Below are 27,507 nucleotides of genomic sequence, written 5' to 3'. Positions count from 1 at the left end.
CTCCCAGCTTGGTCGGACAGGACCAGGACAATTTTGGATGATGTTGAGAAGATGGGAATTGGAAGTGGTTTTGGGTTGAGGATGATTTGCTATATTTGGGGATATTGAGCATAAAACCTCTGAGGCCGGAGTTCAGAGCCTGATTGCAGTTTTGATTAAGGAAGACCTAAGCTGCGGAGGAGATGGAGATGGAGGAGCGGTACCGTGGCAGGTGCAGCACTTGGAACCCCTCTTGTCATTCTCTGCATGCCTGGCCCTGTAAGAGCTGTGTTCTTAGAAATTTTTATGAAGTACACAGTGAAGAAGGAGGCCCAGAAGAGGAGAGAATAAGATGACCCAACTTCTTTCAGGTGTTGCCTGGGGCAGGTAGCAAAGGGTTGGCCTTGGGTGGTGCAGGGGAGGGGAGGGAAGGCACAATGTCTGCGTGGGACCTCCTGCCTGTCACCAACAAGGGCTCTGGCGATGCTGCGCAGCTTGTGCAACACCTGGTTTTTGCCAGTTGTTCCCCAGGGCCCTTAACGTTGCCTTTTGCAGACCTCCAGCTTCTTCCTCGGTGACATTGCATTTCTGGAGCCGTGTTTTGGTGCGCGTGTACGCCTCTTCGCAGAGACTAGGTCTGTATAATGCAGCTGAAGAGATAATAAAGACATACTTGTAATTATTATCATATTTATTCACATCTGAAATACAAACTACCTGTGCTTTGTTTGAATTCTGACCTCACCTGTGTGTCCTGCTTTCACCGCAGCCTTTCCTGACCAGGATGACTGAGGACATCTAGTGACTGGCCAGCAGCATGGAAGCCATGGAGCCTTCCTGCCTCTTCTGCTCTGAAATCTTTCCTGCCCCTTCCAGTTTGAAGAAATATTTAGAAATTCTTATTTAGTATGATCCAGATCAAAGCCAAGAGGTGAAAAAAATGAGACATCAATATAAAACCCCCACAGACCCACAGGGTTCAATTTTGTGTCACAAACATCTCTGTAGAAGGTAGAACATGCTGCTGAGTGTGGAGAGGAAATAAAAACCCACATAAAACCGCCCGTAATGGAGCATTTCTGAGTGCTTTTTAGTTGATGGATGAAGAAAAACCAGTCCTTGCCAGGAATCCTGAAAAAGGCATTAGGGCGCTGTGCTAAAATAAGGCATGCCTGATGTTTTTAATTGCTGTCTGCTTTTTCTCTGCTGTTTTGAACAGGAATACTCTTCGATGTGGGAGGACAAAGCGCCGTGGGAGCTGCCGCAAGCCCTGCGGGAGGAGGCTGGTGTCTGACATTCCTCCGGGATGGGGACCGGGGAGGGACAAGGCTCAGACCTGGACCCCCCGCCCCGAGCACAGGCAAATCTTGGAAGATCACAAATCTTTAGAATTCACCCAAGTATACTTCTGTAAAACTTGTTGGCCAAGGTGACTTAATACGTGATGTCACCCTTGCAGGTTTCTGCTGACTTTTCATTTATGATCTCGGACTCGTTCAGCTTAAACGTGAGCAACGTTGCAGCAATGTTTTGTCCGCAGCAAGGCTGCGTGGCTCCTGGGTGGGCGAGAAGCCTCCACGGGGCCCAGCCAGTCCCAAAACGCTTGTAGGAAATCCTAGAAAGGCTGAAGGTTTGCTCCATCTCCTGGGCCAGAGGGATTACTGCAGGAGAGCTGCTTCTGAGCCCGGGGAGAAGCTCCTGGTCACTGCGCTTGCCTGGCACTTTCTGGATAAGTTAACGCCTCTCCGAGGAAGATTTCTGCTTTCTACGCTATTCTTTGATCTCCTCTGTGGTTTTCTATCGTATTTAATAAATTTTTAAGGTAGAAAGCGGAGAGCTTCAGCTATGGCAGGGTCTGACACAAATATTGAAATTTATCAAGTTAAAGCACATAGGAGTGAACTTTTAATTGTGTTTATTTTATTTAAGGGTTATTTAATTTAAACCCAATTATCTGTTTTCCATGGACTTTTTTTTTCCCTAGGGATCTTGTGCTAGGGAAAAAACCTCTGCGTCCTCAGGACTGTTTTATCTTCTCGGTAACAGAAACTTCCTGGAGTGGTTTTCAGATTACTTCTGTCACTTTTTGCAGCTGTTTGAGATAAATACGGTGGGGGGGTAAAAAATAATCTTATTTTGCAAACTTGTGAAGACATAAACACTTGTGTGTGTGTTTTCTCATCACGCTATGCTGGGTGTCGTGTCTCTCCCGGCCGCGTTCCCTGCTCTTACCCTTGTTCTTCTCATGCTGAAGGCACCAGGCTGCTGGCACTGACTGTACGGTGTCGTTCCTTGGAACGGTCGGGGATAATCCGGCTTTCCGATGAAATGAAGCAATGAACATGGCATTTGTGTAAAGCAGGGGAAGGGGACCTACAGCTCTAATCTGAGGGCAACCCATGTTTTCCCACATGATGCAGCCTTTGTTAGAATCAATTAGCGTTTAGATTTACGTAATTTGGGTACCTCTGGATATATGGATGTTTGTTGTTTCACCAAGGAGTGAGAGAATGGACCTTTATCCTGGCATAGATGATGTTGCCAAGGGAAGGGATGAGGTTGTGGCATCTGTTCATGTTTTCAGGTATAAACTTCGATGGATTTGGTCATGGCTGGTATTTCCAGAAACGATCCTTGCCCACACCGATGCGTGGTTGGTGCTTTGGAGACTCTAGTCTCTCTCTAAACCTGACCCCAGCGTTGGGACCTACAGGGTGGGCCCTCAGGGCTGATCCCACTCTAGTCCTGGACAGAGGAATAAGAGGCAATTGTATGTTTGCTGTGTTGTCATCCACCCTCTTTCCCTCCCGTTTAACGCTCTCTTCCACCTGCCCTGTCCTGTCACAAACTGGCCAAGTGCCCTTGCGTGCCAGGACAGCGTGTCCGCAATGCCTGGCTGAGCTTTCCAAAGACGACACTTTCTCTCATTCCCGGTGTCGCTGTGATGCCCACGCTTACAGGCAGGTAAGGGTGGTGAGACCCTGCCTGATGCACAACCCCCTGCCTTGTCTGGCAGGACCTTCCCCTTCCCCTCATAGCTGTTAGACACCAATTCAGGACCACAAGGATCATCTCCCAGGGCAGGATTTATCAAAGGCAACTGCCCCACGCTCTGACACAGCAAGTCAAACCTGATGTGATGCTTCCTCCTTGGAAGAAGGGATGGTGTGAGTTGTGATTGTCCAGGAGGACACAGGACACAGATGTCAGGACCTTCATGAAAGAGAAGCAAGACCTCTAGCCAAGCAGCAGCTCCTTGTCATCCATCCAACTTCATTATCCATGTCTGTCCCTCGTGAAGGGAATCACTGTAAATCCTTCAGCAAGTCCTTCACTGCAAAAGGATGTGCTCCATCTCCCAGGGCATCTCCCACCCATCTCAAGTGCAGCAGGCATGCATCTCAATTTATATTTAATCGTTAGAGTGTCATCGAAGAGCTGCAGATGGAGAAGAGTTTGTAGCCAGCCAGGGCTCAGCTGGAGTAACTCTAGAAGAAACCCTTCCACCTGTTCCTGAGCTGAGGTTAGGGAAGGACATGCCCTGTACATACATAACAGAATCACCACGTGGCCTTGCCGGTATCACTGCCCGCGGGCACGTTTTAGCGGCAGGATGATACGAGGTATGGGGCTGTGATAGGTTTGAATGCTATAAAAGAAAGATACACCCTGTGTTTAATGTGAAGGGTGACATTGTTTCCTAGAATGACTCTGTTTCTTATCATATCTGATCTGGCTTGTGCCAAACTCAGTGTTTCACATAAATGTGGAGGTGATTGCTCATTCAGAAGGTTACGATGATGGTTGTCACATGTCCAAGAGTCCTTGATGTCGTGTTGTAACAGTTCTGATTTAATAGTACTGCCACACACCATTTGGAGGGAAACTATACATTTGGCTGCAAAAGGAAGAGGACATTTTAAAGTTTAATTATATTTACTGGGTTTAGTGTGAGGTTTTTGTCATTCCTGAGGCTCTGCCATGCAAACCCAGAGCATAGAGAAATCATAAGACTAAAGTTAGAGTTAATAGTAAATAATTGCTGAATTGGATATGCTGCCATAGATAGGTTCTCATGCAGACTGTGTGGAGAATTAACGTCTTCTCCGAGGGTCTGAGCTTGTATTTCTAATGCAAGGTATTGAACCTCCAAGCCTGAGTCTGGGCCTGTCTTGCACACAGATTTGGAATAAGATCTCTGTTCATAATAGCGAACACCCGGGTAAATGCCCTGTGCAACACCGTGGGCAGCGTGCGATTCAGCGCTGTGTCTGCCCGTGCTGCCCTGTGCTCGGGGCGAGCTGCAGCCGTCGGGCAGGAGCCCCGGGGCAGCGGCGGGTCCCTGTCCCCAGCTGGTCCCTGGCATGGGGGGCTGGTGTCCCCTGTGATGCCCATAACCAGCCTCAGCCGTCCCAAACCCGGTGAAGCCACACTGGGGCAGCTCGGGGCAACTTTTGCTTTTGCCTGTTGGTAAAAAGTCACGGGTAGAGCCGTGTCTCGGTCCCTGAAGCTGCGGTCAGGCATTCAACGTCCCCTCATGAATCGCTCATTCCCTGTAAAATAACAAAATTTCTCACGGACCTGTTTTCCTTCTCCATAGGCTGGTTTTCATTTGTCTGGCAGCTGTTAGCGCTGGGCTTTGGGAAGATGAGGCAACAAACCACCACCCGGAGATGAAAAAGTTCAGGTATTTGGAAGTGCTTTACCCAGGTCATGTAAATAACATGAGCTGGGAAAGTAAAATACCGAGTTAGTAGGGATGCAACTAACACTGAGTGTTTTAGCGTTTTGCCAGTGGTCGTGCTATAAATGATATCTGGGAGTAGGAACTCCCTCCTGTAGCTGCAAACCTGCTTCTTTCTAAATAAGCATGGTGCAAGGAGGTGTTGCGTGTCCTCTGTCTGTGCCGGGGGTGCTCCTCAAGCCACTTTGGAACATGGTCAGTAAAAATAAGAGAGTGTGTGTGTGTGTGTATATATATATTGGCAGGGGAGTGGTGGGTGAGGTGTAGTATTGTTCATTGGCAAGCGAGCACAGAAACTTGGGCTTTGAGGGTGAAGTCTGGAACGTGTTTTGGCTCTGAAAGGGGCAATGGTTTGCCCTGGGTCAGCCCAGGCTCCGGGGACCGGCTCCGTCCCGCTTGGTGCCATCCCAGCCCCCCAGCAGTGAGATGTCCCTGCCAACGTTCACGTGTGGAGCTGTCTCCTGCCCCAGAATCGCAGAGGTTTGGATGATCTTTTTAAAACGGTTTAAAACAATTGAAATGGTTTAGAAATCCATCAACTAATTATTTAACCCTTTGTGATGCAAACCCAGACGTACACATCTGACTGGCCAGGCTTTTCCCTGTGGGATTGCTTTGGACACCCCAGGGTGGGGGGGTCAGTGCCCTGCCCCAGGCTGAAATTTTTGTCTCCTTAATTTCTGACATGACCAAGGTCCCCTTCATGCTCCCCCTTTCTCCCTACACGTTTTAATGTTTTCTTTTCCCCATAATAGAAGTGTGAATGACGACAGAGGACCCACTGTGGCTGCTCTCAGACTCCTCTGAAAATGGAAACTAAAAAAAAAAATCACTATGTTCTTTTTTGGGGGCAAATTAGAGGCACCCATGTCCGTCTGAAACAGGAGATGCAGCTCCACTCACTTCTCTCAGAGGCGAAGGAAACTGCCAGACCTTGACACAGTGAGATGCGGTGATTTGGTGACTGCAGGGGCGAGGGGCTGCCCCCCTCCCCATCCCCGCTGCACAGCCCCGTCCCCACACCAGCCACCACCACGCCTGCCGCTTCACACGGGGACTCGACTTTGCAGCTCCCTGTCAAGCGACTTGGGTGAATATCTCCAAAGTCAGATGTCCTTTACTCTATTTAAGCAACAAACTTAATCTGATATATTTATATCTGTAGCAGTTCGGAGGTCTGGGTTGTTTTTTTCCCCCAGATGATCCCTGGTGTTTTTCCCACAGGGTGTCTCTCTACGATTGCTCTCGTTACTCAGTGGTTGTTATTGTTAAGAGCCCATCATCTGACCCTTTATAATCCCCATATTGCGTTACACCGCATTGCTGGACATACTTGGTGTATGCTACTGTTTGTCAATTTTAGACTGCCCCATCAAGCCTACGAGTTTCTTAAAAATGATGCAAGGTTATGTTACACTCCAACTTGTTCCAGTTAATGCCTTGGTACTTGGAAATGCCATGGATTGGTAATGAAGGTAAATAAATGTGTGGGGTTTATAAGCAAAAAAAATATTACAGCCAACGTTGTAGAAATTGCTTTCAAGCATTTGGCATCAGCGTGTGTCCTGTCAATTACCTTAAAAATAGAACGCTTTTTAGGCACTTGTAGCGTGGTTTGGTGGCCTGCCTTGCACCAAATGGCGACACGGGAGTCGGCCCCTCTTGATATTTGAGTTAAAAACTTGTCGACCCGTTTGCTTTCAAGAGAGATAGGTTGGAATTTTCAAAGAAAATGCACAAATGAGAAAAATCAATGACGTTAAACCATCCTGCACGAGAGCCTGCTGGGTTTCATGCAAGAGTTCATCCATACGTGAGTACCTGCCTCAGGAACAGTAAGCTCTAAGTACAAATTGTTCATTTCCAAGGGCAGACCTTTTCTTCTACCAGTTTGCTCCTAAAGTGCTTTTATTTAACACTTGTTAGGTACCTGCTTAGCATGAATTTTGAGCTGCTACCCGTAGGGATCGCTGCAGGTACCTCTTGTCTTCCGCTTGTGCTTTGAGCGTAGCTGCTGGCACAGCTCTGCCGTTCGGTAACACAGCACCTCGTGCAGCAGCTTATTAGTCCGGGGATTCCTGAGCAAGTGTCAAACTGGCATGAAAATAGCAAGTGCTACTGATGGAAGTGGCTTTCCTGTCTTAATGAATGTTGAGGAATGAGAGGTTATTTTGGAAAGCTCTACGGGGAATACGTGCAAACGTTATCGGGGAAGATGATGGGAGTTTTGCCTCTGAAAAGACTTCTAGATTTGGCCATAAGTGTGCCCCCAGCCTGGGGGTGTTGTTTGTTGCCTTAACGTGCCGTTTCCAGCACACCAAAACACTAAGCAACCTGTTAGAAAAGGAAGTGAATCCTGTACTCGAGGTAATTTATGGAGGAGACCTAAAGTAGGCAAAATGTGATACCCATCTTGGAAATCTGTGGGATTAGCACCCGTGTCACCAGGAGAGGTGTCACCGGGCAGCCCTTTGCTCTGTGTCTGACGGAGAAGTCGTGGTTCTCAGAAGGATAGCGTTTCCTAATAGTGGTATCTACAAGTGATGTATTTCTGCTTGGAAGAAAACTTGCTTTTCAAATACCTGATAGTGTTCTCAGTATCCCTGTTTTCCTTCTCGAGAGGACTTCATGGGTTTGACCCTACTTAACTTAGCAGATCTGATAAGACCATGGCCCAAGATGGCCTGGCTGAAGATCATGGAAATATAAGATGGCCAAGGGCTTTATTTACAGTCAAGAAATTAGCAAGCGATAAGTAACCACTGAATAGACAGCTTCTGTGACCCAAACAGCATCGTTTGGGAGAATAACATACCAGCTACCGAAGAGCATTGATTTATTTGATAACATCGGGAAACCATTTATGGACTCTATTATGGACAGCAATCGCTGGGGGTTAAAACTGCTAGACCAGATAGATTGATGTGTGGGTCTGCTGTTGTGCTTGCTACTGCATAATATAAAATAAGGATGTTCCCTGAAATACCTAAGGAGCAACCAGAGCCATTACGTTTTTGGCTTGGATTTTTGTTATTTTTTTTCCTTTACGGCTTATTTCGTTCTTAAATATTTGCCCCCTTCCCTGCTGTGTAACAGCATTAATTACATGAGGACCTTTGGTTTATGGCTTTTTAATAGAGGTTAAGGGGGCCTTGAACACCGTGTTTCTTGTTACAAAACACAGCAAAGAGACCGTCGTCATGCAGAGACTATTTTGCTGCTGGCAGACTCCAGCAGAGCATGGTTGAGACTGTAACGAGAAATATGGCTCAAAAATTGGTGGGGCTTGGTTTCACAGCCTCTTGTCTGTGGTTTCTTTCCTATGAAAGACACATTCACAGTTGCAAGGTGAGGATTTGATTCGACACCCTCTGCCAACAATATTTGAAATTATGAGAGGAAATTTTCCTAGTCAAATGAACAGTCCAAACTGTGGTGTACTGAAATTGGACTGTAGTGGAAAAATTTCCCACCCGTGCTACTCTGCCTTTACACAGAGATACAGTTTGGTGTTGGAGATACATTTTTCTGGTTAGCCATGTACATTTACAAGTCTATAAAATACCCTGAACAAAGGAGGTGGTACTTCCTAGCTGGAATGGGCACTTAATGAAAAAAAGGATTTCAGGTAATCTTCTATGGTTACATCAGTTCTATGAATATTAGCAAAGTAAATCATTGAAGTTGCTTATTCATTCTGTAAAAAAAAAAAAAATAAAAAAAAATGGTAAAAAGTAGGAAAAGGATGAACCTGAGATGAACTGTCAGCCAAGATCTGTTGACAGTGCAAATAACGCCCATGACGGTGGCAGGCCAGTCAAGAAACAAGGCACTGGCATTGCCCCCGGGCACGCTGGCTGGGTGGGAGCAGGGCATGGAGGTGCTCTGGGGAAATATCCCTGTGGGACCACCCGGGCCGCTTCAAAGGGTTGGTGCACAAGGTGCGTGTTGTACCGACTGTTTTCAGTACTGACTTTGTCCAGCTTGGAGGATTTTACCTTAAGCAGGATCTGGGAGAGCTCGTCAACTGCGCGATGGCTGCGCTCCCACCCAGACCACCCGCAATATTCCGTCGGGCTTTAGACCTGGCTGCAGGCAGCAAAGACCCTGCAGTCCCCGGCCCTTTTGAGATACCTGAGGCATTACGGATACAGACACCGTGTGCTGATTGTTCCCATGGTGCAGAATTTCACCCGCACACCTCGCAGGTACCACTAATGTCGCTCCATCCACCTCGGGGTGCAGCACTGGAAGGCCTGGTGTCCCTGGAATCCTCTAGAAAATGGCCATCTCCTGCCCTGCTCAATGGGGGACGCACCAGCTGCACTGAAATGTCAGAAGAGTTTGCACAGCTGACAGGTTGCTGAAAATGGACCGTGGCAGCATCGCCATAAATTCTCTTTATCCAGCCAAGTGCAGCTTAATATAGACTTAGCTGCACAGTCTGTCTCCCACACTGAGACCGAGAGCTGCCACAGCTCATGACCAAAACATGAAGTTGTCTATTTAACCGAATGAACTACTGCTAGTGGGGGAGGAAAAAAAAAAATCCTTTAAAATTTATCTTTCTCTTTAGGTTTAAAAAGTAATAGAGAAAGGAGAGAAGAAAGAACATGTCTGAACTCAGCCAAAACTCTGATGAAGAAGTGTGTCCTGAGGACATCGATGAAGATGAAATCCTGGCAAACCTGTCCCCCGAGGAGCTAAAGGAGCTGCAGTGTGAGATGGAAGTCATGGCCCCAGACCCCGAAGTCCCAACTGGGATGATACAGAGGGATCAGACTGAAAAAGCCCCCACGGGGAGCTTCGACCACAGGTCCCTGGTTGACTACCTGTACTGGCAGAAGGCATCCAGACGCATGCTCGAGGACGAGAGAGTTCCCGTCACCCTCTTGCCCTCTGAGGTAACAAGCAAAAAATCACAAATATTTATTATGCATCTGCTGTGGGATCTGTTTTATGGCTTTAATACTTTAATCTGCCTCTGCTTTCGTCCTTTATGGAAGGTACGGTACAAACAAATATAAATTCATCCTAAAAGCCTCAGCAATGTCAGGATCCAGCTTGGACTGACATCAGGGTTAGTAATTTTTTAATTGCTTTTCCTAAATATTTAGTTAAACTTTTTAATATAAGAAAAATCCTAATTCTCTTTCAGTAAAGCAAATCCCTGAGAAATTGTCATAAAATCAGCTTGGAGGATATAACTCAAATTTGTTTGACTTTGCGTATGGAGCAACACTGTATCGCTTCTCCATAGAAGACTACATTAATCATATGTGTTAACGAATTAATTGACAGAAATTAATGTCATACTGGACAAAACCCCAAACCACTGCATTTTAACAATGTGAAATATTCACTAACAACCAAGCCTGCAAACTCCATGAACTAGTCCAACCCTTTTCAGTACAGTACTTAAATTTATTCTACTATCCTTATGACTTTGAAATAAAGTAAAGGTCATACTTAGATATTTTTCAGGATGAGGGCCACACTTAAAAATAGGCTAATAGAATGGAAACTTGGCCAGATTAAACACATCCATACCTGAACCCAAGTGAATTTGAGGTAACTGATTATTATTTTTTTTTTAAAATCACTAGTGGTTTTTCTAATACACCAGAGCATGGACTTCCCAGGGCAGGTTTCATGGGCTGAGGGAGGAAACTCTGTGGGGTTTTTCCCTCCTGCAACTCTCATACCCTCAAAGAAATAATTTTTTTAAACACTTCTGTGCTTAAATCTGGAATTTGAGTGTAGAGCTGCCTGCTGTACTCACAACTGGTCAGGCAATCCCCGTGCTAAACCCGTCCACTACCACAGCAAATAGGAACCCCAGCCCTGAGGGCAGAAGTGACTTTGTGATCGTTTTGTCTCACTTCTGGTGAAGCACAAGCCGTGACACTGCCCTGCCTGAACTAGTGCAAATCTTTTAGGAAAATATTGTGATCTTTATTAGGGCTTTATGAGTATTTCTCCGTGATGGAGGATCCACTTCAAAAAAGATGCTTGGAAAAGAAATCTCAGTCTCTGGAGATGGTGGAAGTTTGCAAGTAATTTTATTTTGATGCTGGAAGCCCTGCTGCCTTGCAGCAGCTGTGTGCAGAGCCCATTTTCCTATCTCTAGACTCAGAATATAACTGAGCTAATATATTGCTTTATCTTCAGTGATGTGCTTCCTTAGCCGGGATGCTCTGGCAGGTACCAGAGCGGGTGGTGGTGGTGTCTCCTGTGCTGGGTGACTCCACTGTTGTTACGATGTGCCCTCTCCACTCCTCCTTGGGCTGAGCAAAGTCAGCGGTTAACACCGACTTCCAAAGTTTTGTGGCGTACGAAACAAATCCTCTCTTGTCAAGGAAGCGATAAAATTTACACAAAATCCAGAAACAGGCTTTGGATCAGACACTGTTAACGCCCGGAAGGATTCAAGGACCACCTTAACAGTAACTATGTACGGGATTTAATTGTCAGAATTTATTTTAATAGGCAAAGATGAGAAACTGGTTTGCAGCCACTTTAAGAGCAATTGTTCCTGTGTTCCCAAGCAAGCCAGCACAGCCCTGACTTACAGGCAATGACACTTTTAAGGATTATGCTATAATGTATGGGCATAGAGATATCTAAATGCAGCCGCTACATGTTTATTTGAGCAGAAAGTGAATGTAACAAAGCTGCGTTCAATTATTTCAGCTGTGGGGTTTTGTCTTCCTCAGAGAAGCGCTGCGGAGCAGACGGAAGGGAAGGCTGGTGGCAGCGGGAGGGCGCCAGGAGCAGAAGGAAAAGAGAGACATTACAAAAATGAGCACTTGTCCAACTCAGGAACACAGTTTGGGGAGACAAAGAAAGATGGAAGTGGTAAAGGGAAAGAGGAGGAGAAGGAAGAAGAAGCAGAGGAGGAAGAGGAAGATGATGAAGAGGAGGATGAGACTGAATTGGAAACAAAGGAGATTTACACCAATGAGAACCGTCACAGTGATCAGATAAATAAGAAACCAAGTACAGAATCAGGAGAAATCACAGAAAAGCCAAATGAAAATGAGAAGAAAATATCAAAATTAAACATCCCGAAAAAGTTAGCACTGGATACCAGCTTCATGAAGCTAAGTGCCAGGCCTTCAGGAAATCAAACCAACCTAGAAGAGAGTTTGGAGAAAGTCCGAAAAAACAACCCAGACATGAAAGAGCTCAACCTGAACAACATAGAAAACGTCCCCAAAGAAATGCTGATAGACTTTGTCAATGCCATGAAAAAGAATAAGAATATAAAAACGTTCAGCTTGGCCAACGTGGGGGCCGACGACAACGTGGCATTCGCGCTGGCCAACATGCTGCGGGAGAACAGGAGCATCACCACGTTGAACATCGATTCCAATTTCATCTCTGGCAAAGGGATCGTTGCTATCATGAGATGCCTGCAGTACAACGAGACGCTGACGGAGCTCCGCTTTCACAACCAGCGGAGCATGCTGGGCCACCAGGCAGAAATGGAGATCGCCAGGCTGCTGAAAGCCAACCCCACCCTCCTTAAACTGGGGTATCACTTCGAACTGCCAGGGCCCAGGATAGTGGTGACCAACCTGCTCAGCAGAAACCTGGACAAGCAGAGGCAGAAGAGGCAAGAGGAGCAAAGGCAGCAGCAAATGAAAGAGCAGAGGGAGTTGATAGCGATGCTGGAAAATGGACTCGGGTTGCCTCCCGGGATGTGGGAAATGCTGGGGGGACCGCTGCCCCAGCCGGGGATGCGTGAACCCCCGCAAGCCCCAAAACCACCCGTCCCCACAGCTGTGTCTCTGAGCAAAAGGCAGGAGAGCACAAGGCGGCAGGAGAGCACAAGGCAGCCGGCCCCCGAGCAGTCCTGCAGAGAGAAGCCCGTCAGCTTCAGAGTGATCAAGCTGAAGAAGACTCAGCGCAAACCCGCCGTGCCGGAGTACGTGGAACCCGCTGAGAAAACTAACCTTAAAGATGTCATCAAAACGCTTAAACCAGTTCCCAGGAGAAGGCCACCTCCACTCGTCGAAATAACCCCGAGAGATCAGCTACTAAACGACATTCGCCAGAGTAATGTCGCTTATCTTAAACCGGTAAGTGCTTAGTGATGGCTGCGAGGGGAGGGAATCGCATTCACCCAGCGCGCTCCAGAGGCTGCAGCCTCGTGCGTCCCTGTCTGCATCCATACAGGTGGAAGAAATTCACTCAGGAGGTACATCAAACTACAGGAACTCAACGCCGGCATACCAGTAATAACGTATGAGTTATGATAGAAAAATGCTATTATAAGATGTTTGCTTCAGGAGAGCAACAGATATTATTTTTCACCTTAGTCTGTCCTCAGTCCCCCACAAAAACCATGTTGCTCTCTCCAGCAGCCCTGGTTTTCTTTCTCTCTCACTTTACACAAGAAAGCACTATCACTTGGCCCACGTGATAATGGGTAAACTGAAACACTGGCAGCAAAATAACTTACCCAAGGTCACTTAAGAAACTGCACAGAGGCAGGAAATGGATTTCCAGTCAGGTGCTGGCCACGCTCCCCTGGCCCTGCGGTGGGTGCCCCGGGCTGGCCGGGGTGAGTAACCGTGATCCTTCAGCGCTGCCACAAACCCGCCGGAGTGAGAAGGGTCTGCGGTACAGTCGTGGTCTGGGTCTGCCTTCGGTTGGTCTGGTTTAAATGAAATTAAAAGCTTTAGTGTGAGGGGGAAGTCCCAAGCTGTGATAATTGTCCCTTGGTGATGCTTTTAGTTGGGTACTGAATTCATGGGTCACTTCTTGAAATGCTGGCCACCAGATTTAACCTTTTGCTTTCCTGAAATGTTACATTTCTTTCCTTTGTACTGTTATTCAAGAAATACTAAAAGCTGAGTGATCTATTTGTAGCTAGTGATGTTGATGCATCTGTTTGTTTTGCTAAGGCTAGAGGAAGAGCACAGGAAATCCTTTGCAACTAAAAATGGTGAAGTAGTATTTTGTAATTCATATTTTGTTTACTATTGACATTTTTATACAGTGGGCCACGTTTTGATTTCATGTATAACTACATAGAAGTAATTATTCCCTCAGTAATTCCAGAGAAAGTAGTTTGTCCTGAAATTTTGGCAGGGGCAGGTCCTGCAGTGACCCTGCTCCAGATTTAATGTGACTGTTCTGCCCCCAGACCACGTTCTGGGCTGTGGTTTCTGCTGGCCAGGCCGGCGTGGCTGCAGCCAGGACCTCTCCTCACGGCATTTCTGGCCTTTCTAGATCTCAGTCTAGGTTTTGCATTTCAGTACCATGTCTAAGGCTCCAGACCTGTGCTTGTAAAGGTCACGGTTTATCCATACGCGCCAAGATGGTGCTTGTGATGGCAGGTTGGTCGGTCACTGCTGCCGGATCTGCTGCCTCCTCTCCTCTCAGGAAGACGGAGGACGATGGCACCGGTGCTCTGCCAGGCACAGCCCTCACTTTGCACAGTTTAAGAAACGCAGGTGCTGCCGGGTGCCAGGGAGCAATAGTGAAGCCCAGATCTTGCTCCCCAAAATCCTCAGGAGGTTTTTATAAATGAGGGCTGTGGGGTGGAGGGATCAATTCATGGTCCATCCTAAATGGGCCAGATAACCATTGCTATTGCAGCCCATGGAAAGGTGCAGCAATGGACACGTTTTAGGGGTTTGAGGTTGTTTTTTGGGGTTTTCTTTGGTCTGCTGTCATTGGGCCAAAGACTTTGGATTTGAGGCATTAAAGTTTTATTCTCACCTGCCTGTGTGATCTTGGTAACTCCTTATTTGCCTCAATACCCTCAGCTTCATCTCTAAAATCAGGTTTTACTTCTTGAGCCAAGCTGCATGTTTGCTCTGCAGTGGGACTCACGGCTTGCAAATTGATTTCCTGGTCATGAAGAATCGCAAACAGCAAGTGGGGAATTACAAACAAAAGAAATTCCCAACCAGAGCTCCTTGGAGCTCCCAGCTGTTGTATTTTGAGCTTTTTACTGTTTCTGAAGGTTTGTGTTAAACTAAATGGGTTTGGGAAATAAGACTGAGAAACTTCCTCCTCCTAATACTCACTGTCCTTGTCCAGGTGCCATTGCCAAAGCAGCTGGAGTGAGAGACCAGACTGACCCGAAGAGAACAACTTGGAATAAAGACTATTCAAGTTTTGCTTACAACTGTTTCAGCAGATGTTTTCTGCAGAGCCCAGGTGGTATATATGACTCTTTGGGAACAAAGCTTGCAATACGCACTCTTGTAAGTGTGGTGAAAACGGCTGGCATGGGAATAGTCAGAGCTGAGTGTTTCCATCAGGTATCAAACAATCCTTGTGCCATCTGTCTGCCAAGTGGATTTGAGGCTCCAGTTTGTTGTGGGAGTATTTTCTCAGAGGCATCAATAACCTTGTCTTTCTAGTTTGTCAGCAAATTATTTTACTTCCACGTTGTCCTTCTGCTGCCAGATTCTGCAGGAACATGCTGTGCTTTATCTTATCTTTCTTTTCACACACATGCTCCTTTATTATTCTCTTGTCCATGAGAAATGTATTTGGTTTCCATGTATACAGCTTCATTTTTTAGGCTAAGGAAACAGAAATGAAATAAAGCTCTCTCCATAAGGTGTGTGCAGCACTTCCATGGCTAACGAGATGCCAACAGAACGACTGCTCTGGTACATCAAACACCTCTGCTTGATGGTTTCAAGCTACCTCTATTTCAAAACATAGTCTAGTTGGTATTGTACCTGATCAGCATACAAAAGACAATGCCCACACTCTGCTTCGAGAGCTGTAAAACTTCAATCCCCACAATTGACCTTTGTCCATGATGTAATTATTAACGACAGCCACCTTGGTGGGCACCGAAATGCCATTTCAGGTTGCTCTCTGCACGGCTCCTAAGTGGCATGATGATGAGCCTTGCCCCTCTCTTTGCCAGGGGTTTAAGAAACTCATCATTCCTCCTAGTAAGGGGTGTGAATAAGCATGTCTCACCCCTACCAGGGCTGGATATGATGGGGTTAAACCTGCATATACACAACTTAGTTTTTCCCTTAATATTTTTGTGATTTTTTTTCCTCCTCTTTTTTAATCATGTTAGGGTTTTTTTTAATTGTTTTTTGTTGCAAGCCTTTTTTGTAAAGCAGCTACAGGTAAGTCACACTCTTGTGGAAGACATCCACAAGAGATCAGTTGGGTTTGGGTTTTTTTGTTTGTTTTAAAGCCATTTAAAGTTATAAGGCATAGGGAAAGAACAAGGCCTTTCCCTTTGCTAACATGCAGCTCCCCTGCTGTCCTGTGGCTGAGCCCTGTGCTCAAAAGGCACAGGCAGCTTTGCAGCTCCTGGCAGGATTTCCTTCAGGTGAGTCTCTCCTTGCTTCTGCCTGTAACTCTTAGCAACCTTCCCTGGCAGATAAATCCCAGTCCCATCCCACTCCCTCTCCCCACATTTATTATAATAGTCCTGTAGTATCAGCAATGTCCAGGAGCTCTTTGAATCCAAGGTAGTCTCCACCATCATTAGTTCAAGTTTTCATTTATCCTTGCCCCTTTTTGTATCTATCACCTGGTCTCTTTCAAATCTCCATCTTCCAAACTTGTAGAGCTCCTTCTCAGCTGTACTTCTGTTTGCAACTGTAATGCAGCAGACTTGGGAAACCTGGCTGATGTATTGGCCAAGACATTGCAAGTAGTTTTTAAGCAGCATGTAAAGGGAAGAGGAGAGCCATTTCTGCATGGCAGAGACAGAAAAAAAAAGTAATGTTTTTATGGCACCTGTTTCATACAGCCCCCTTCTTGTAAAGGACAAGAAGTAGAAAAGGGGGAGGAATTTGGAACTTTTAACCAAGCCCTCACATGGAGCATAGCAGCAAGTGCAAAAAGCACCTGCCCTAGGAAGCTCTTGGGGCTTGCTGCTCTCAGTACTGACTTCAAGGCCAGCCTTGTGCACCTGTAAGACTTCAGCATTAGGACAGGGAGTTACAGAGGAAAATGAGTGGTTTACGATCTACAAGTCAAGCTTCCAGGTACAAATTACTGCCCTACCCCTCAGTTGACACATATTACCAGGGTATATTCAGCATAATCTATGGTTCTCCTCCTGAGCAACCTTGTGAGTTATCACAGGAGGTGGGAAGCAGCTGGATACAGAAACCACACTAGTAGTCTGACTGCAGCAGAGTTGGCTTCCTAGCCCTGCTGAAGGCACAGATCCCAGTAATCTTAGAAGCAGAAATCCCTCTCAGGTAATTAAAAGACATTTAAAATCCCAGTTAAGTGGAGTTATATAAGAGACTGAAACAGCATGAGAAATGTCTCTGCAGAGAAGCCTTTGTAAGGATGCAACAGCAAGGCTGTAACATTCCTGCAGCTCAGAGGTCCCTCATGCATCAACAATATTAAAACAAACAGCTACTGAGAATTCATAGACAGCAGCACATCAGAAGCGTGGGCTTGTGGCACAAGCTGCAGCATGACAATAGATGTCCCACCACCACTCTAGGAAGTTCCACCAATCATAGAAACAAACTCAAGTTTTCAACCACTCTTCCCAACCTGAAATAAATGCACTTGGAAATCACCATTAGAATTTATTTTTCTTCATAACTGTGCAGTTTTTAAAATTCTACAGTAATGATGAAGTCATAGGCTATTATGTTCTTTAAGTGTGGAAAGAGTTTTCAAAAAACAAAGACCATGCACTACAAGTGAGGAACAGGCCATTAACTCTTCAGCTGGAATATACAGACATTTTCAATAAATACTGATCACTTTAACACTTAAATGGAATGACGTGTTCAGATTTCTACACAGTTCACTATGAAACAGCATGGCAAGTTACATAAAAGCTTCAACTTTAAGGAGCCTTGCTTTATTGTTAAATTAATTACTTCATTAGAAAAGAGAAATGCAAGAATATTTGAACTTGAGTGTCACCTGGACAACTTTTCTCCCCCTTATTGTTGGTAAGCTCCTGTTATCAAGATAATTCCATCAGAGCTGGCAGTTAAGTTAAAATATATATAAAAGAATCCCCCACATGACTTTCAGGATTTGTTACAGGTAAATATCTTCATGAATTTGGAATGGGTTTTCAAAAACTGTATCTTAACATTTATTGCTTTTACTTGTAAACCTGAAATCCAGTTTATTCCATTGAAGAGCATCAGAAGTACAGAGTTGGTGAGATGCATGTGTTACTTATATCTTTGTGTTCTGGTTAAGAAGAAAGAAAAAGATGAGCCACACTTGAGAACACACATACACCTCCATCTACAAAACAGCCTATACAGACTAAAGCAGAACAAGGCAAGTCCTAAAGGAGCAGTATTTAAAAACCATCAAGAAACCTAGCTCCTCCAATGCATCTGAAAAGCTTTTTTTTTTTTCTCCCATGCTTGGCCATAATTTAGGTGGTACACAAGGAAGTCTGGCTCTCCTGCCAAGAGGAGCAGTTTCTATGCATCAAGATTTTGGAGAGTCCAAGGGTGCACTTCACTGGAACTCACAGAGGAACAGTGCCATATATATTCTTCATGCTTAGATTTAGACTGGTTCCTGGCTGCTAAAGGAGGAATGTGAGGTCAGAACAGGAACCCATATTTGTTACAAGTATTGCAGTTTTACTGCTTCCCTGTTAAGCTAGCAACATGGTCTCAATACAGACCACTCAAGTGAGAGACCTGGAGGATGCAAGAGAGACCTTCTTCTGATACATCCCAGCTCACCTTGACTATTGCCAGCCTGGAGGTGCTACCCAGCATAAACTTGCAAAACTGCCATCTTGTAGAACTCAGGTGAAAGGGGTGTTACTCTTACTAATAGACAAGTTTGCTACAAGACAGTTTGAGAGACTGCATTCCATAGATTTCCATCTCTTCCTCTTCTACCCCCAGAAGAAGAGACAAGCAAACATGTTTAAGTTAGTATGTATTTGTGTAAACACCAGAACATTTTGCTATACAATAGAAAAAAAGAAGTTGCTGCTCTTATGTTCTCAAAGGACCCCTGAAGACCTTGGAATACCTGTATCCTGCAACTATTACGCTGTACCACGTGAATTTCCTATTTTGAACACAAACTGAAAGCAAGCTTGAACAATAGTAAATAGCAACTACGCTCCTGCAACAGGTAAAAATGCCACGTTGCAGCTGCTTACTCCTTCACTTTAGATATGTAGTCAGCCAGTTTGTTGATACTATCCTCTTGCTGTTCTAGAGCATCCAGTATGATGCCCATCGGGGTCTTCTTCAAGCCTATTCCTTCCATCTTGTTCTCCAGCTTGTTCTTTATGTTCCGGAGCCTCAGAGAAGCATGGACAAACATCACTGCGTGACAGAAACACACTTATTAATTGTTAATGCCTAAGGAATGCATAGTTCTTGCAGCATTCATCTTAAGCCACACTCCAACACCATGACATCACTGGAAGATGAAATCTCAATGACTGCTTCAATAACCAGAGGTATCCATTTAATAATAACATTAAAGATGGCTTATGTTGTTTTGTGTACCCTCCCCCCCAGTTTTGTTTTGGGATCATTTTAACTAGAGATAGTAAAGGCAACAGCCAATTAAGACTCTGCAGACTTATTTGAGAGAGCTCAAGTCACACACCCCTAGCCCCCCAGAGAAGAGGAAAAATACTTACAGAGGAGAGGAAGCGTGATCCCAAACATGAACACCATGACATCTCCCAGATAGGAGATCAAGAAGTAGCTAGACAGCATGATGACCACTACAAATGTGGTTGGGTACTGCTTCTTCAGTCTGCGGAGTATATCCTTGTTGTGCGATACCCACACAAACCCCATGAACACCAGCACCACCACAGTACCGCCAATAAGCATATTCAAGGGACTGAGAAATCTGGAAAGAAGGGGAAAAAAAAAACCCCTCATCAACAGAAGCACTTCCCACCAGGACCCCTCCTACCTGTGCAATCAACACATTCACTTGATCTCTGACCCAGAGTTAGCAAATCCCAAAAGTAGATGGAGCCAACAACCAGTTGCCCAAGGGATTGATCTTTTCCCTACACATGACCAAAACCAGGCTCAGCCTAGGCCTTCAGATGAACTAGCTTTTAATATTATCTTGCTTAGATTCACAAAGGGAAAGGTAGGGGAAGACTGAGTAAAGGAAGTTACTTCACTATTTCTTATTTCTGAATAAACCTTATTGGTTTACTCCCTGCAAAGTTTAATGACCATGTAGAAGCACCTGACTACCATCAGCACAACAGATGTGAGCCTAGTCCCAAGCAAGCATGCCTGAGAGGCAGAAGGAACTGGAGTATGGGATAAAGGTCTTGCAGGAAGAAGAGCCAGGCCTGGCAACAAAGTCACTCCAAGGTTTGTGTTCTATTGTTGTTATTGGAGTTACCAAGCAAACCAAGCCATCGAGTGGATCAGCTTTGGACTATAAACAGCAAGCCCCTTTTTTGGACCAGGGCAAGAACATCACCTGCTCAAACCACTGTCCCAAGTATTTAGAGCTTGCTTAGAGTCAAGCTTTCAGCAATGACTTTGCTTAGCTTGTTTCTGTACTCATATAAAGTCCAGGCTCTATTATATTTCACTTATATAGCAATAACTATATGATTCCATGTGCATTCTGATTTACTTGCTTGTGTGTACACTGATCTAATTTCACAGCAGCTGAGCGGTCTGAGCTGCTACAACTATGACAGCAGCATAGCACCAGATGTAGTCAAGATTTCCTCTTGTAGACCTTGCAGTCAGTCTTATTGTTCCAAAGCTAACAGGCACAATGACTCACCACTCCAGCAAGGGGGATGCTATAGTTTGTGCTTCATATCCAGCACAGGCAGAAGAAATCTGTTGTTGGACTGGTATGCCAACACTCTACCTGCAGTGTCAGAGAGCATTTTCCTAGAGAAGGAAGAACCCCCCCCCCCCAGGAATTATTTCAGAGCGGAGACTAGCTCTTGATTATTTTAGTTGTGCCAACAGGAGGCAGGACAACTGGATGGAAAGAGATGAAAATTCAGACTAGTTGCCCACCTGCTTCTGCTACTCATGCTGAAAAGCCAACAGGGCTTTTTGGAAGTGGTGAGAGGGCAGGCTTGCTTGTTGTGTCTGAGTCACTCCCTGTAGCCAGCCAGATTATTTTTAGCTCTGAATTGTCAATCTTAAGTTTCCAGGCTGGAAAAAGTGAACAGCATTGCTCTGGAAAGAAATCAGTTTCATCTGTGCTCCTTTACAGCAGGAGGAGGGTGACTCATGACTGGACCACACTAGTGCCTGGCTTCTATACATACTATTGGATATATAAGATTTTTAAAGTAGAAGTCATCTCCACATCACAGCTAGCTTGGAGCAGAAATGGCCAAACTTACTCAGACAACTCACAGCAACCAATTTTTTGTTCTCAAAAATCTATGGACAAGATAATCCCGGAAGCAACAAAAGGCTAAGCAGAGCTCCACTCTACATTTTCCATGTATCTGGTAAATACTCTCAAAGCTTTATCTTCTCTACCATTCCCTCTACTCTCATTACAACTTCAGAAACTGGTGCTGAAGAGCAATCCCTTCATATTTATAAGGAAGAGATCGAAGACTTCCCTGCTCTACAGCTCTCTCTGATATTACACAGGTTCTTCATAACTGACTGGCTGGCTGTAAGGGATTTGAAGGAGGAAAAAAAAAAACAAAACAAAACAAGAATGCTTCAAAAGATCCCACTTTACTGGGGAAAGTTATTTGAATTACATGTTTTCTGAAGTGGGCTGCATTCCAACGCATACAAGGAAACAGTGAGCATAAGTATCAAATGAAGTCATTCAGAGCCACATGAAAACAGATGGGGATAGCAGTTGCCACTAAGAACTGGTATTCAAATTATCAGCCATGTGTCCACAGACTTCAATACTGTTGATTACAGTACTGGATAGGGTGTCATATGCCAAGATCCCCTTTACTGCTTGACTCGCCCACAGCGTAATTCACGGTGCTAAAATTCTCCTAGAAATTCTTATATAGAAACTTCTTTTCCAGCAATGGTGGTTTTCAGGAAAGCAGACCTCCATTATGCAGTTTTGCTCAGACCTGTTGGCACGCTGCTCTCGATAACACAATGCTGAAGATTAAAAAGAAAAAAAACCAAACAAACATGGACACATTGTTTTAGAACACCAGTTTCTGGGGAAAAAGAGAGCTGTATAATGCCCTGGAAGTCACCTTATAGCTGAACCACCAACATTGATATTGGCCTTATTTATATAGAGATCAGAACACAATATGCCAAATTCATGCTCAGACAAGAAGGCTGGAAGTCTTTCAAAGCTGCAGAAACAAGGTAAGTAAGTGACCAGCCACTAAGCATGTTACAAGATACTTTCTAAATATAATTTGCGTTAGCAGGGATTTATGAGACCTCTCAAATACCTAAAAATGTAATGCACGGAACTATTAGCATGGTAACGGTGTAGTAATTCGAGTTTACACTGCTCAGATGACTTAGGGGAAGAAAAAAAAACATCTTTTGGGGTTGGAGAAGAAAACTTGCTAATTTTCACAACTCTGAAAAGAGGCAGCATGGCAGGAGTAAATAGCATTTGGGGTGCCAACAGCCCAGAGCACCCTAGCTGGATGATCTGCATTGCTTTCTATGGTGGGCAAGGTACAACTCTGATAGGATGCTGTGACCTCCAGTACAACAGCTGGGACAAAGTGGCAAGGCTGTCACCTAGATTCAGTTCCAACAGTGTTGCAGAATGACTTGCAATCACATTCCAGTTGCCCTTCAGAGGCCAAGTTTCCTTCAGCATCTGCTTCAATACAAAGTAAAGAGATAGGAAAAATAAATAAGGTAAAAGAAACATCCTGCCTGGCTGCAGAACCACAGGCATTGTCCTGTGCCAAGTAGCCCTGTGGGACACTTTGTATTTGTGGAAGTAGTATCAGAAGACAGCAGAGATACAGCAGCTGGGAGTGCCCTTGCGTGGAAAGGAGTACTGGTAGCTAAGCAGCTACCTTCGGCCAACAAAATCAGATTAAGATGAGGTAATTTTTTTTTTTCTGGCTTCATATTTCTAGACTCTGCCCTACATGCATCACAAGATGGGTTAGATTTCCCACATAGGTGTAGGAAAGCCCGAGCTGTTTTCAGCAACTTACCACATCACCTGTTGACTGGTTATTTCACATCTGCACACTTGTGCACAGACTTACGGCAGGAGAGGCGAGCAGTTACTTGGAGAATATATGGCTACAGCATAGGGAAAAAAGAGCAAGGCAAGAGGCATCCTTTGTGCAAGACAAGAAGCCTCCAGCAGCACAAGCCCCGAAATAAGACAGGCCACATAAAAAGCAAAAGCAGCTAGCTCCATCCTTAAATCATCTCCATTTTAGATGACTGTCTCAGGGTGATTATTCAGCAGTTGCTGTCACATCTGTTTCTTTTGCACGTGACCAGGCAAATCTGAACAAAGGCACTGAGTTGGAGACAGTCACTGAGAACGGTATCTTTTTTGCTTAGAGCAGGTCACTTAGGCCATTACATCAAATAAGCATGAAAATTCTTTTTCAGAAGACCTTTTGCTCCACCATGTTCCAAGTGTTGGGCAGGTGAGAGCACTTAACAGCTTCCTTCCTCATTTGTATTAACTCAAACAACATTAGAGTTCTGCCTCCTCTCTCCCCATATTTCTAGCTTCAATGAGGTTATATAGCTCTAACTAGAGGTGGCCTGTAAAACTATGCATGGTGTGTTGTCCCAGGTGATAGCCCTCAGCATCCACAGATTTAGCAATGCTTCTTTACTTACTGTGTTGCTCACTTATATTGCTTTAAGAACAGGAGACAGAATTTCTGCAGAATTGCCAGACTGTTATAAAGTTATGTACTAATATTATTATGCAACATATGTTTTAGAGCAGTGTGCGTTGTTCACTCATTCTTAATCTTTCATTAGGCATCAGAGACACTGAGCATTTTGCTGCTCTGGAGTCTTTGTTTTGGCAAGGAAATCACTATAAGCCTGTCAGCTAAGGTAATGGTCTGGGGAAGAAAAAGAAAAAAGAAGAAAAAAGCTACACACTCATTGATTGCTAGGTGTTGTGCAGATAGGCAGTAGAAGTTTTAGAGAAGAAGTGGCAAAGGAAAGAGACATCGACCCTCAGGCTGCAGGGAAGACATTATGCCAGAAGAGAATGAAGACTCTCTTAGATGCAGCACTCTGAAATCTTATACACCTTTTAATACTGTCAGATTTAGAAACTAATTTTTAGCGAGTACATGGAAACAAAAGCCTAGAAGAAATTACCTCAATTTAAGTGGTTAAGTTTGAACTGCAAGACAGAGAAGCCTTGTTGGTGTAGGTGAAAGCACAGACAAATTCCACTTATTAACCAGACTGATTGTTTGAGGGAGAGCTGCAAGCTGTTGTGGGAGGCACTAATTTTAATAAATATCTGCATAGCACTACAATGACAGGGCCCTGGCTCAGGGTAGGAATGGGCAGTCCATTTCCTATACAACTGGGAGAAAGGGCACAAGTTGCTTTAGTAAAGATCTTGGGTTTTATCAGCAGTCTACTGCAACAATGTTATAGGGGAAAAAAACCCAACTAAACAAACAAACAAAAAAAACCAACAAAAAACTCACAGCACACCAGTCCAGATATTAATTCTTAAATGAATTTTCAGGACAAGCGGAAGAGACAAGGCTGCTATCACCAGCCTGTATTAGTAGAGTGGTGCTAATTCAGTAGTTTTAGTTTCTTCTTCACTGATTTATTATTTTCTACCTAGGCTGAAAGTAAAATTTACATGATTGCAAAGCACAGAACTTCAATTTATATGTAACAGTAGCTATCAGAGAAGGCAAACGAAGGGGGAAATGCAGGGAAGCGATGCAGTGGAGACCACTACAGTTCCACTATGCTCATGGTGAGGTTATTCCATACCTTGCAGAGAGATGGTAAAAGACTGGAGAGGTCAACTTTGTTGTATGAGAGGCAGTAAGCTGAAGCCATGGCAATAAGCATTGTACTTCCAATATCACGAAAGCTCTAGGCTACAAATTCCACATCAGCCCAGCACCACCACAGCTACCAAGTAGTACAATAGCTGAAAATATCATCTCTGTGTTACAAGTTTGTCTATATAATTAGATGGTTTAAGAACAGGTAGACTTGATCATGGGCTAAGTTTAGTTTTGATCACAGAAGACCACTGCATTCATTAGCGGTTTTAATAATCCTATCCCTAAGCCTGTATATAGCCCTGAAGTTCCTAAAAAGTCATGATTCATCTTTTATCACTCAGGGATTCCTGCCTATTACAGAATGAAGTGCAAGACAACAATTTAGTCATCAATTTAAATTTATCGGGAGAACTTTCTTTACCTTTCTCCCAAAGCCACAGTCTGGCCAGGCAAAGAATCTTTTTAATACAATAAACAGATAGGTTTTCTCTATTGAAGTGTTATCCTGTTTCCTTTAGAGTTCTTCTCCCATCTCCTTTTACTTCAGTGTTAGAATAATCAGATTTGCCATATACCAAAGGCTTTAAGACATGCAATAAAAAGTTATTTGAGACCAAAATCCCACTCCAGGTGTTCCTCATCCATAAGTTTTTAACTCAGAGGGTTAACACTCAAGATATCAGAATTGCAGTTCTGATATAAATCTCTACCTTCTGTGGCTTTATTCCTCCTCCTCCACCTTCCACCTTAGCAAAATAGTGGGAAATAAGTGGAAGATACATCACCTTTGATCTGAAGAAGAAGGATCATTGTTCAAAATGAGGAAGGAATTTAGGAGACTGACTAAAGCTGCTGCCATCCCAGTTTTACAACCAGAGATATCAAAACTGTTTACATTTTTTTCCCTACCTTCTTGGGGAACAGAGCCGTGCCCCCACCTTGCAGGGCCCCTGTGATTTGCTTACTCATTTACAGCTGGCTGCAGCATCTCACTGCTAAACAAGGGTAGATGAACACACAAGTTTTGGCCAAGCTGGTGTAAGAACAGCAAGACCACAGAAGTCTCATTTTACCAGTCTAGTAGTCTATTGAACTGACTGCAACATATCCCCACCAAAATGAAGAGGGAAGCCTATGCCAGTATGCCAAACCTTTAACCATCATACGCATCAAGAAGAAAAAGTAGGGTTCTCAGCCCCTCCTTTCACAGAGCGCAGGCCAAAACTCTCTACAACCCAGAGAACCGTCACCAACTTAGATGCTGGGTCAACAGCTTCAGAACCCTTAACAAGATGCAGACTGCTTAACAAAAAGAAATAAAATATGGATTTAGGGGAAGAATTTTAAGCCTCTGCAACACACAAGATAAGATACACTTCAGCCAAAACCATTCTGGCCTAGTGGCTGGGCAATTCTCCAATTTAAGCATTTGCGCATTGTTTGTTATGAAGAGTGAGGTATTCCAGTTTCCATATTAAAAGCTTAATCATCAGCCTCTGCTGCACATCTTGCTTAAGAGCTTTCTGACCAAAGACCCTAGAGCAATACTTGAAGAAGAGTCACATAAGCTTTGACTCAAAAGATTATTATAAGGTTATTTCCCAATGCTCTTCAGGAAAGGTAGGGCTGACAGAACATCGTACCAGCATATGGTCCTGCTTCAAAGGTCTCAATCCTGCCCACCAAAGTTAAATGAATGGGTACCTTATTTATTTTATATTAAAGGTTTTTCAGTATGAGCTAGCTCACAAATAAGAAAGGCTTGTTCTGTCCCCTGGATGCAAGCTTAAAACTGTAACAGAGAGCAGAATTAATCTTTTTGGCTTTTTTTAAGTTCAAAGTGAAGCTTATCTCAGTTTGAGCAGTCGCATTGGACAGATTTAGCAAGGAAGAACAGATCACTGCGCAGGATGCAGCTCAGTTTTTCAGAGAGCAGCAACATCCAGCACACAAAGCCATCGCTGCCTTCTGCCAGATGCACAGTGCCCTGCGACAAGCTGGGTGCCAGGAGCCCTCTCCCTCGGGCAAAGAGGAAGGGGAAGAAAAGAGGAAGTCCTCCGATCTGTTAGATCCCCATCAATAAATAAATAAACCCTAACCTAACAAGACCCCCTCCACAAGGGAGGCCGTAACCAGGCCTTATTTTTTTAAAGTATTATGATCAGTGACACCAGGTAAACCAGAGGTTTACAGAGAGGCAGAGGAAGGGAAAGCAGCTTCCCTGCTCCTGCACCCCGCCATCCCACCCAGCAGCGCAGCACCCGGGTGCCGGAGCCGGGCCAGGCCCCTTCCCGTGGCACCGGGCCGAGGCGCAGCGCCGCCCGCCCAGAGAACGGGGCCACTCCCGAGCCCACCGCCCCCCCGGAGCCCACCGCCCCCCCCGGCCCCTCCCCGGCCGCCGCTGCCGGGTGGGAGCGAGGCCCACGCACTGACCCCACGATAGAGACGACGGCGGCGGCCACCATCAGGTAGTTGGTCTGGTAGTAGAGCAGGTTGCTGACCACCCGGTTGTTCCATTTCGAGATGTCCTTGAAGTCGGGCCGGGCGAAGCGGTCTGACCCAGGGAAAAAGTCGTCCCAGGCCCGCAGCGGCGCCACCTGCACCTCCATGTCTGCCGCCACCCCCGCCCCGCCGCCGCGCAGGCCTAAGAGCTCCGCGGCACCGCCCCGGGGCGGCTCCGGCCCCGCCACCGCCCGGCCCCGGCCGCTTCTCGACGCGGGGAATAAACGCTGCTGAAAGAGCGAAGCACAAACGACAGGCGTGTGTCACACCGCACCGCCCTTCGCAGGCCCAGGAGAGGCAGCCGGCAGGGGCGTCTCGCTGCTGCTGCTGCTGTCAGCGCCGGCCGTATATTCATTGTTTCTTCAGC

At 45.2% G+C, this 27,507-nt stretch overlaps 2 protein-coding genes across 3 annotated transcripts; one reads left to right on the top strand and one right to left on the bottom strand.

Moving 5' to 3' along the window:
• Positions 1-8,001: 8,001 nt before the first annotated feature.
• LMOD3 (leiomodin 3) lies at positions 8,002-15,307 on the top strand. The gene is made up of 3 exons (XM_010313546.2): positions 8,002-9,627; positions 11,440-12,807; positions 14,780-15,307. The coding sequence occupies exons 1-3, from the start codon at positions 9,337-9,339 to the stop codon at positions 14,804-14,806; spliced, it is 1,686 nt and encodes a 561-aa protein (XP_010311848.2). The 5' UTR covers positions 8,002-9,336; the 3' UTR covers positions 14,807-15,307.
• Positions 15,308-17,264: 1,957 nt separating this feature from the next.
• Positions 17,265-27,372, bottom strand: ARL6IP5 (ARF like GTPase 6 interacting protein 5). 2 transcript variants are annotated; one of them, XM_075762410.1, is made up of 4 exons: positions 27,072-27,341; positions 19,338-19,555; positions 18,846-19,014; positions 17,265-17,902 (listed from the first exon to the last, which is right to left on the bottom strand). In XM_075762410.1, the coding sequence occupies exons 1-4, from the start codon at positions 27,245-27,247 to the stop codon at positions 17,884-17,886; spliced, it is 582 nt and encodes a 193-aa protein (XP_075618525.1). In that variant the 5' UTR covers positions 27,248-27,341; the 3' UTR covers positions 17,265-17,883. The 2 variants fall into 2 exon arrangements, with proteins under 2 accessions (XP_075618525.1, XP_075618526.1); XM_075762411.1 differs by lacking the exon at positions 17,265-17,902 and having other exon boundaries at positions 18,600-19,014; positions 27,072-27,372.
• Between the last annotated feature and the right edge of the window lie 135 nt (positions 27,373-27,507).

The sequence above is a fragment of the Balearica regulorum genome, chromosome 10 (assembly GCF_011004875.1).
Source record: "Balearica regulorum gibbericeps isolate bBalReg1 chromosome 10, bBalReg1.pri, whole genome shotgun sequence".
Lineage (NCBI taxonomy): Eukaryota > Metazoa > Chordata > Aves > Gruiformes > Gruidae > Balearica > Balearica regulorum.
Note: the sequence above shows the minus strand (reverse complement) of the source record. Positions and strands in the feature narration are given on the sequence as shown.